Here is a 10,945-nt window from a genome sequence, read left to right on the forward strand (position 1 = left end):
TTCCTGTTACATCAGTGCAGAAAGAAATAGATATATTGTCCACAGTACTTCCATTTCAGTCCTGCTGAAAGGTTATGCTGACAACACAACCAATCTGCCACACACTTTTATAAAAGACTGAGATGAAAACAATAATTGCTGAATGTGTCACTTTGTCCTGTGCTGTGTGGGTTGATACACAGCAGCAAGCGTCATTTTTAACCCCCAACAATTAATTGACATTAATTACAATCTATTGCTTTTGTTTTTAATGTGTGGGTGTATAAGTGTAGGTGTATAATGGCTTTGAGCTGGAGTACAATATAATTACTCTAGGCACGTTAAATAATTGACAACAAAATTATCCATGCTGCAATAATTCATGTTTATTAAAACATCAAAATTGATGCAGAACATCAACATCACTATTTGGCAATCTGGAACGTGTGGAAAATGTCAGTAAACATTTTTATTTTAAGGTTTGCATATTATGCACGTTTACAGCTTTTAAGAGCACCGGTCCTGATGTGTTATTTGTAAATTCAAAAAAAGCAATCTTTTATATTAAATATTCATGGATCACATCACTTACATGACCATACATTTTTAGTCTTACAAATTCATTTAGAAACTGCAAAAATGTATAATATTCATACCTTCAAAATAAAAAAAAGTGGTACTAAATGTCAAAGAACAGATTATTCATATGAAACATTCACATTTAAAACATGGTATCGTACTGGTGTTAAACCCATTGGTCCAAGTTAATTGTATTATTAGTATTCTCTATTATGGCATCACAAGTGCTCTCAGTGAGATCCTGGTCCAGTGGCAACAACTGAGGTTTGTAGTGGTGTTCTGTGGCTTTTGGCTCTACCTTTTCTCTCCGTGGTCCTCCTCCACCCACGCTACAATCTTCCCTTCCCAGCCCGGCACGACTGCTCCGTCCTGGAATACCTGAAGCGCCAACATCCATCATTTACATATCTAAGAACCACTCACATCTACAACGAGCAAAGGTCTGGATTGAAAGTGAGAATGACTACTCAGTCCCCCTGCAGTGTTATTTGAAGTATAGCACAGCCGCGGCTATTATTAGCATATCTTACTCTATAACTGCCATTTTATATTTGCCTGCTGACGTTGATGTGAAAAGAAGTAGAGGCTATAATTTTCCTCCCACGCCTACCTCCTCTTTCACGGTGCCAAACTCCGGGTCGAGGGCCTTGAAGTGATATCTGAAACTGCCTTGTCTGTCCACCGCGGCCTTGAAGTCTCGCAGTGTCACTTCACCCAGCCTGTGAAAGCGCACTGTCAGTCATGATCTATGCACATATACACCCACATGGACATTAAGCTTGACAAGGATTTACATTTTACAGCAAAGATTCTGAAGCATCTATATGTAGATCAAGTCATGCCTGGATTAAGCCATGTGTCCTCGGTGAACACAGCAATTTGCTTAAAATGCATGCATGCTACAGTGAGGGGAAAAAAACAACAACGTAACATAAACCTGTTATAAATTGTTTGTTTCTTCTCACCTTTTTGGGATGTTAATCAAAAACGGAGTGAGCGAGCGATCAGTGAAGTAGAGCACTTTAGTGGAGATGGCGGTGTCCAGTCCCGGGCTGCTGTGTGAGTGCGCCATTTCTGGAAATAATCACAAACACAACAAATGCTGTTTTTCACAACCAGTCTGAAATGGCTCTCGCCTCACAGCCAATCATGCCCACTCCATAAATAGCAGAGTAATTGCATGGCACAATTTGATTACAACAGAGTTGAGGTGTTGCAGAGGATGACAAATCCCAAACAAACAACAAGGATTCTGTTTGTCTCACTTGAGCTCTGCGGCCAGGAATCCCGCTCTGTCGAGGTGGCTCTGCGTCCCGGGGACTTAAATTCCTCCTGGAAGAAGAGCCATGGTAAGCATGATTTGTTGTCGACTCACTCATTAGGTGACAGATGCGTTAAGATTTTCTCCGACATGGTGTGTGTGAGTAAGTACCCCTCGGTCCTGTCTGCGCTGGTTGTCCAGAGTGTGTACCCGGTCCATGAGGCTGCTCACCCCCTGCTCCAACGTGTCCAGCGTGTGGTGTTGGGGGTCATGGCCAGAGAAACCGTCCCTCAGACTACGCAGGGCCTCTCGGACCAGCTGCAGCTCCTCCCCCTGTGACAAACAGCTTCTTTATGGTTAAACACTTTCTGCAAGGTTTCGATTTTCATATTAAGGCAACAAGTCTGGAAGACATTTACCACTGCGAAAAAAAAAAAATGCATAACAAGTCTCATATTTTAATAATTAAAAGTTCAGAGACTGTGAAATGTATGACCTTTAGCTTTTCAATTTTGTTTTAGTAGATCCTGTGCGTCAAAATATTGACTTATTACGTTATCATGTTAACCTTGTACCTTATTATTTTGATAGGAATATCTTATCATTTAGACAAAGACAACATTCTGACTTCATTTTTCTTATATTTTTTCTTTTTCTACTAGAAATGAGCTTTGATACAATAACCACCATTGACAAAAATAAACAGCAATTGATAGTATTAAAATAAAGACCGCTATAAAAAAGCATACGTACTGGGGAAGTGTGTTGGAATACTGCAGGAGATGTAGAAACCACGGAGTTACTGTAACCATCGCTTTCACTCCTGAATGACTGCAAAAATAAACAACAATACATGTAAATATGTAATTAAGGCTGGCGGATTTTCAAGGATGAAGCTGGTAATTTTTCATAATAAGGTTCAACAAATGCCATGATAAGATCAGTATCTTACCAGCGTAGCCAAAGCCTGATAAACCTTATTCCCCTGTGCTTTACCTTTTAATCCCCTATTGTTGGACACAATGCTATTTAAACACATCAATAAGCTTCTGTTGCAGTGAGTGACATGTTTCTTCATCACTTTAAATCCTCACCAAGTGTAATTCTACGGCTGGAAATAGTCCCAAACAAATGCATACATTTGATAAAAACATACTGCAAATAGGACATTTTAAAAACATATTTCTCACCCCTTTGAAAATATTTATATATTCAGTAAAAACCCCACAGGCTCGGGGCTGTGCCAGAGGGTTGGATTGGAGAAATCATTGAGCATTACATTTTTTATTATGATAAATAATATCCATAAAATCCACATATAGTTAAGCTTTTTGATTTTTTTTTTTTTACTTTTGTACTTAACCAGATTGAAATTAATATTTGAATTGATATATTACTTTATATTGTTAAAAATCAGATCTGGATCCCTACCCGTCCATGGCTGACTTCGTTTGCTTTATGTTGGGCGTCATCAAGCTTCTGCTGCTGCTGCTGCAGTACTCTGTCTTTCCTACCGAGCTGCTGCTATGTGAAAAGAAAGATGGATGTCATAAGTCTGCATATGAATGTATCCATCCAAAGAATGCACTGAAGTGTGAATAATAAAAGATGATACCTCATATTCACCAAGCAATTTGTTCCGGTCACTCAATTTGTGTTTGAGCTCCGCCTGCAAACAGAAATAAATCGGCTTGATATAGAGCGTTATGTTGCTCTCTCATAAACCTGCCTCCACAGGTTAAGCAAGTCAAACATTTTATCGTGTCAAACGGAAATCATCACTTGTCTCACATTTTCCCCTTCCAGCTGATCTTTGGCCATGTTGCACCTCAGCAGCTCCTGCTTTAGCTGCAGCACAGCGTCCTCCTGCACTGCCAGGCGCTGCTGCAGAGCATCCTAATGAGAGAGAGGGAGATCAAAGAAACGTCCATAAGAGACCTGAATACAGATACACAGCATCCACCTGCCTCAACTACAGCATACCCTTCTCCAAACTTTATTGTCTTATAAAAAGTGAAGAGTATATAAAAATGTTTGTAATAGAAACTGCAGAATCCTCAGTGTAGGATAGCACAACAGTGGAATGTATTTAATTATATTTTCTTATGAGATTTAACTTGCACACAGAGGTGAACATAATGTAAGAGGTTTACCTTGATGGCCTGAAGGTGGCGTGCCTCCTGTTTGTTTCTCAAGAGTTCCCTCTGAGAGCCACACAAATGAACAATGGCATCAGAGAAAGGCATTCTTTTCTTGTATGGCAGCTCATCTATATTAAACCTAATTGCATTTACTCACTGTACCTTGAGATCAAGGCCTTCCTCCACACTTTGGTCCAGACGACTGCGGATTAGGACCTTCAAAGGGAGAGGGTATGAGAGCGTAATTAGAGAAAGGAAAAATGTCAAAACCTATGAGGAGGCAGTGGGCCTGCACGACAGAGGGCTAGCAGATCAGAGAGATTCAATTGTGCTCTACAGTCTCCACTCTGGAGAGGAGTGATGGTTGCAAACATCATCACAACAGAAGGGCTGACACTGACACTTCACACAGAGAGAGAGGCGAGCAAGTGTTGGTTTCTCGAGTTAGCAGAGAGAGGGCACTGTACCAGCTGCTGTTCAGCGCTAGCCCGGCTGTCTCCCATGCTCACAGATCCATCCTGGTCCTCTTCTGGGAGGGAGCCATGGAGCAGCAACGACTGAGGGCAAAACAGACAATATAAAATTATAAAGTAAAAGCCTGTAAGCAGTCAAATGTAACTAACCATGGCAGGGGAGCATCATTTATTTCTGTATTACAGCAGTTTAGACTCTAATACTTGGCTGCACAACAAGTTTACTATTCCCACTAATAAAGTCGGAGAATTAAACTGGACTAAACCGTATCAAATTTAAAGGATAATGAAAAGCCTGAAAGGGTAAACACACACTGCAACTAACCCACATATACTGTACAGTATAAAGTACAGGTGCAGACACAAACATAATCAAAGTGCAATGTGGTGTATCCAGGATGCCTGAGGGTCTATTTCTAAGAGCTACAATGTTTGTTTCACTTCATTCATTTGAAATACTTGGAAATTCTTAGTTGATTTAGAGGTCTAGCTAAAAAGGGTTTAGAATGTAAAATATGTGTTCTACTTTTTCAAATGTGGATCCCAGTAAGAAAAGAAAGACTTTGCATTATAATGGAAATGTATTGTCCATCAATATAGGTTTTTTTTATTTGACTGGTTCGGTTTTCTTTATGAAGTCTATTTGTCTATGAGAACTGCACAGTTTTATAAAAATATAATGAGTGCATACCACCTATTATTTAATGTTCAAATATATACTGTATGTTGAGAAAAATTATTATCTATTAATAAAGAAATAATAAAAACACTGTATAATTAATATAATGTTCAAATTGTTGCACATAAAAAATGTTGCTAAATTCTGTGCACTGTCCCTGAGAAATAAATAAATAAGTTAGATTAAATGACCATATTTTAACCTTTAATATGCAACTAATATGAAGTACTTTCAAAATAAAAGTATGTTATCCAATATTATTAATTAACTACTGTAAATCCAATATTTGCCATCCCTGGAGATTCCCATTTATTGTTTTCACTGCATTAGAGGCATGTAGCCACTGGATCAATCATCACTATCACAGAGATTACTTTGCACACATGTGCTAATAGTGGACCAGCTTTGTATTGATTTTACAGTGGAAGAATAGAGATTATATTTTCAGCCTGACCAGCAGTTGAGAGATTATAAATAGTGTCAATAAAAATGGACAAATAGAGGTCTGGAGGATCAATCTTGTGATCAACGAATGCCTTCATGAACCCCAAGTAGAAACTTTAACACAAATGTTACGAGTCCTATCTCATATGTTTCGATAGAGCTGAGGGCAAATCAGGTGTTTCTTTCTTCCTTATTTCAAAGTATTTTTATTATTGTATCCGTTTTTCTCAAATGTATTTGATCTATTTTGAACATGTGGGCAGAGGATCAGAAGTCTGTACGTGGCTAGAATCTCTTTGTGCTATATTTGAGCTGTTACCTTCTTATGGGGCATCTGTAGTCTGTGTGCCTTCTGTCAATGTGTTCATATCAAAGGAGTAGTGGTTTGTCATCACCGGGACTTACCTGTAGGCGGAACACCATCCTCCTGGCCTCCTGCATCTCCTTCTCCAGCTGCTCCTGGTGGGCGTCCAGCTGCTCCTCCCAGGATTTCTCTTCCTCCTGCACATTGTGCCCGAGGGAGGGACACAGTCCACACAGCGACACATCCTCTGGAAGGGAAGAGAGTTAGAGGGGAGATGAGGCTATGGAGCTATTCTTTTTCTTTGTTGGGATTCATTGCAACGCATCTTGCTCTGAAAGAGTTGATGTGCAGCCAACCGACCTGTGACATATTTCTTCTCTGTCAGCTCAGATTTGTCATCCCAAGGTTCGCCTTGGTCCTCAGACTGATCATGGAGTGCTTCTTCTTTAGGGGTGTCAGCGCACTGGGTGATAACATACTCCTCTTTGGGGGAGTGAGCAGGGCTGGCTGAGCTCAGGCTGAAACAGATGGTGGGCACGGGAAGGAATGAGTGTGTGTGTGTGTGTGTGTGTGTGTGTGTGTGTGTGTGTGTGTGTGTGTGTGTGTGTGTGTGTGTGTGTGTGTGTGTGTGTGTGTGTGTGTGTGTGTTTGCATCTCTGCCAAATGAATAGCAATAAATAAACCCAGAAACATAAAATGGAGATATACCCTTTAATAACTCCCCAAAGAGCATAAACATGTGAGTTAATCACATTTTCAACGTGCAATGCCCGTAAGAATACAGTGTATCACAGAATACGTGCAAATAATGACAGAACAGGATGGAATCCTGATCAGAAAAAATACCCAGCGGGGACAGAGTGGTTCAACTCTATAATATTTCCCACAGGACATTCTTTACATAGTTTGCTAACCCTTTGGCCATCTTTTCAAAACCATATTCCTTATGGTCTCTGAGCAGCTGGTTTTCTTGCAGCTTTTATGCATTTGTGTTTTCTGAGAGCATCTTCAGCAGCCTGAGGTAAAAGCAGGCTGTCATCTTCAATGCTCTGTTTCAGAAATAGGTTACAGCTACTGTGACCTGTGACCTATGGCATTATGCATGCTCCTTTAACATGGGATTCCTTTCGTTTTCCACTCTGTGTCTTCATGGGAAAGCAAGCCTGCGTCTGCAGAAATAGATCTTAACTCTATGCTTGAGAGAAGGCATAAAGACCCATCACAATTCATGTCCCTGAGGCCAAGAAAATCTGAGAGGGAAAAAATAACTGTGGACTTAACTGTGGGATAAAACTGTGTTTAAACACCAAAGCATGTCCTGAGGGATTGCATTTGCTCAGTTAGGAAGAACATGTTCTTCCCATTATACATATGTAGAGATTTAGATTGTAGCTGATGAGATTTTCTGCTTATCCAATAGTATTACTCAGCACAAGCTAATACCACAACAGACAGTAAACCCGTAACACGTGTATTATCTGTCACTCTAGCATAAACGCTGCCTCTTTATAGAATAATTGTGCACACGTTGCTGTGAATGTTTATTAAATTGTGCACCTAAGTTCTGCCTCTGAGCCACCAAACAAACTCAGAACAAGATTAAGCGGCTTTGTTAGGCTGTACTGTGAGCTAATCTCAGCACACTAAATGCTTACGATGACAATGCAAGTTTGGACTGTTAGCATGCCAACATGTGCTAATAGCACATAACACAAAGTAGAGCTGTTGGAATTTTTTGAAGGTATTTGGTGAAAAATCAATAGTATTAGACCAAGAAATAAAAAGACCTGTTGATGGCGTTAGATATCATTTTTAATTGACACGCCAAACCAGCAGTGGATAAGAAATGTCACAAATGAAAACAAAAATGTCAACCTCATGGTGGCACTGGAGGGAAAGTCAATGGCTGACAAAAGTTATTATGATTCTTCGTCTCACATATCTGTCTCTCTGGATATCTTTCTTACATTTGATGGAAGTTCATCCAAAGGTTGATGAGACATTTCAATCTTGAACTAAATGGATTGTAGACCAGAATGTCACCACACTGAGAAACCACTGATTGTTCAGTCCTTCCCACTCTTCAGAAAGAGTAATTGCATCCACTCACATAAAAAGAAAATGAACTGAGCTTCTTATCAGATGCTGCTGTGATTATCCCTAAGTGTTTCTGGAAAGGGGATCAAAGCAGTTGCCTTCAACTAATGTTGTCATTGCAAACGATGACATTATCAAGATACCCTCTATCATTGTGTCGGCAGGCAGCAGTTCAATAAACTAAAAAGTGTCCTTTAGTCGCCCGCTGTCGTTTGCTACACCGAAATAAAACACAAATAAAGATTTGGAACATACGGGCAAACCAAGGATTACGCACTGGGATTTGCAGGAGATGAGCTTCAGTGCAACAGATTATCTGATCAGCAGTGGTGGAAAGTTACTAAGTACATTTGCTACACCACTGTATTGAAGTGCAGGTTTGCAGTACTTTATTTGACTTATTACATCTCCTTCATACCATTTCAGAGGTTTGTATGTTACTTCTAACTCCCCTATATTTTCCTCCCAACTATATTTCCTCCATAAATCCAAATCAATGTTCTCTTTGGGCCTCTGGTTACATTCTAGATGCTATTAATCATTATCAGTTTCATCAAAGAGACACTCACCTTCCAAACATTTAGAGTGGTTTCATTTTCAATAACTTTTGGAGTATCCAAAAGGTATATTTCCGTTATTATCCCCCCTCTCTCCTTTTCTCTCTGGATTAACGTCTCAAGTCGACTACTAATTTTTATTATCATTACAACTGACTCAGGGGACATAATGGGACATTAAGTACAATATCAAAAGCATAATCATGAACATCTGTTTTAACCATGTACTGTTGCACTACTTCACTTTAGATCTAATACTGTTATCTGAATGGAACCCCCCCTAGACTGATCTGTTTTGTTAACCTGTTTATATTTTAATTATCTTCTAAACCTGAGTTTGGCATTGTATATATTTTGAATCCCAACATATGTTAAGATTGTCTTAGACTTTAAATGTGCACTCTTCCCACATTGTACTGTAACTGGGATAACATACCGTTTTGTATTTTACATTGAAATGCTTAAATATTTGTTTATTTCCTAAATGATCCTCTCAAGTCTTGTCAATTTTGTCTTGTGAACTGTTTACAGAGGCCAGATCCCTATTGGGATGTCCTAGAGTTAATACTGAACTGCATCTCGTCTTGTAATTGTACCAAATCCAGGCAAGGATGCTGGCTTTAAAACATATTTTCATAAGTGAGACTGTATTGTAATTGTCATTTGAATACAATTTGAAATGTATGACCTCCATCCTGATCATGAGATGGAAGAGCTGGTAATGGTAGTCACATAGTGGTTGCTAGGCAATAGCAGCCCAGCTCTGAGAGACAGGGACACACCTACTGCACCGTAAACACAGTGAACAATAACCTGCAGAGTTAAGCTAGCAAAGTCATATTGCAATGGTGAAATGCATTACTAGCATTAAGCCTGATCCAGCATGCTGATAAGAGTATTGCCATGATGTATATCCTCTTGAATATAGGCCTGCTGTATTTATATCTCTGCTACGGATGCACTCGGTAGACAAAAACAGCACCCTGGGTTGACATAATGCTATAATAAAAAACTGCTCTTACCATTTCATCTGTTTGGCTCCCATGCTGGTGTTTACTGGCTTAACCTCCCATACAGTTGCAGCCCCGCATCTGGGTGATGCTCTGCTTCTCAGTCAGGACCATAGCCCAAACAGGCTCAGACAGCAGGGAGGGGAGCAGCCCTGGAAGCAGGCGATCAGAGGCGTCTCCACGTCGCACACTGTGTTCAATCAGAAATAACAGCACGTTTAAAGCCAGCCATCAGCATATCCCTAAAAAAACAAAGCTCCAAATCATACCCAGAAGCCTGTCTATCATACCTAGGCTCAGTCCTAGCTGGCAGTAAGAGAGACAGAAGGAGAGAGGGTGCTCAGCAACAGCAGAGACTGAAGTCTGCCTGGTTTCTCATGGCACTCGCCCTGTGCCTGAGCTCACCAGCTCCCATTCACGAACACAATGTTTTTTGTTCTTTGCAGACGAGGACTGATGCAGCTCTTGTGCATCTTTTTAGCCTTTTTTCTCTGCCGGTCTTTTTTGCATTCTCCTCCCTCTCTCCTTCCCCTTTTTCTCTTCTGCTCGGACGCACTGGCTTTGTATCAGTCCTTCCTTCTTTCAGTCAGAGTGGATGTCAGACATGGCTCTGTCTGGGTGTGTTTACCCTCCCCCCTCTCTCTCTCATTCCTCCTCCCTTCTTTCCTCACTGCTCTCTCCTTTCACAAGGAGGAGAGATATTTTTCTGCTTCTCACTCCTTTCTCTTTTTGTGTTTACTGTATTTCCCTGCAACTAAAATGAGAGCGTGTGGATCGACAAAGATAAATTATAATCTGTGTTTTTGTTTGATTCAACCAAATCACAAGCTTGCATAACAACAACAACAACATACCACGCATGCCGAAACATGTCAGAGGTTAATGATATATTTACACAGTCAGAGGAAGTATGGGGAAAAACACAAACAGAAAATGGTATTTAGAAAATGAAAACATCAACCTACAGTTACAGCTCATTTCAGATTATTCATGAACGTACTGCATGCAGTAACCAGAAGTTTAACAGCAATGGTGAAGGAAGACCAAAAAACACTTTTTTCGAAATAAAATGTGCTGAAACATTAAAGGCACTTTATATTAAAGTGTTATGTTAGCACCTTGGGCAGTAGGCAACATAAACAAAATATGTTCTACAACATGTGCTGATAGTGTTAAATGCTTGCTGTAAAGCACTCTGCCATTAAGCTGTTAGAAATGTTTTGGCGTCACCAGCAAGAATGTTAAATAGGTTTGGTGGCAGTTTGCATATGAGCCCAGAAAAAAATGGCAGTGCTTTAAATTCTGTAAGAGCACCATCAACACATGATTTAATGAGCTAAAGAGCAATATGACACAGACATGGAAATGTGTGTAGTAGACCACCAGAGTAGTGCAGCATTCGATTTACGCTGCATCCAACA

General features: G+C 40.1%; 1 protein-coding gene across 3 annotated transcripts; it reads right to left on the reverse strand.

The window, feature by feature from the left end:
* Nucleotides 1–345: 345 nt before the first annotated feature.
* On the reverse strand, nucleotides 346–10,147 carry dixdc1a (DIX domain containing 1a). 3 transcript variants are annotated; one of them, XM_010787857.1, is made up of 16 exons: nucleotides 9,815–10,147; nucleotides 9,537–9,714; nucleotides 6,221–6,378; nucleotides 5,962–6,107; nucleotides 4,428–4,517; nucleotides 4,123–4,176; nucleotides 3,973–4,023; nucleotides 3,611–3,715; nucleotides 3,435–3,488; nucleotides 3,251–3,340; nucleotides 2,573–2,650; nucleotides 1,991–2,152; nucleotides 1,824–1,890; nucleotides 1,524–1,632; nucleotides 1,169–1,277; nucleotides 346–936 (listed from the first exon to the last, which is right to left on the reverse strand). In XM_010787857.1, exons 2-16 carry the CDS (start codon nucleotides 9,557–9,559, stop codon nucleotides 853–855), a joined length of 1,380 nt encoding a protein of 459 aa, XP_010786159.1. In that variant the 5' UTR covers nucleotides 9,560–9,714; nucleotides 9,815–10,147; the 3' UTR covers nucleotides 346–852. The 3 variants fall into 3 exon arrangements, with proteins under 3 accessions (XP_010786159.1, XP_010786158.1, XP_010786160.1); XM_010787856.1 differs by having other exon boundaries at nucleotides 3,251–3,343; XM_010787858.1 differs by lacking the exon at nucleotides 346–936 and having other exon boundaries at nucleotides 1,222–1,304; nucleotides 3,251–3,343.
* Nucleotides 10,148–10,945: the final 798 nt, after the last annotated feature.

This window comes from Notothenia coriiceps, unplaced genomic scaffold (assembly GCF_000735185.1).
Source record: "Notothenia coriiceps isolate Sejong01 unplaced genomic scaffold, NC01 NC01_scaffold00031444, whole genome shotgun sequence".
Lineage (NCBI taxonomy): Eukaryota > Metazoa > Chordata > Actinopteri > Perciformes > Nototheniidae > Notothenia > Notothenia coriiceps.

What these genes read in the sequence shown, in the direction of transcription:
- dixdc1a (XM_010787856.1), bottom strand. Translation starts at nt 9,559, where the DNA reads ATGGGAGCCAAACAGATGAAATG. An exon ending in CTAGCGCTGAACAGCAGCTG is followed by an intron (nt 4,177 to 4,427) that starts GTACAGTGCCCT and finishes CTCCCTTTGAAG; the next exon opens with GTCCTAATCCGCAGTCGTCT. An exon ending in TTGATTAACATCCCAAAAAG is followed by an intron (nt 1,278 to 1,523) that starts GTGAGAAGAAAC and finishes GCGCTTTCACAG; the next exon opens with GCTGGGTGAAGTGACACTGC.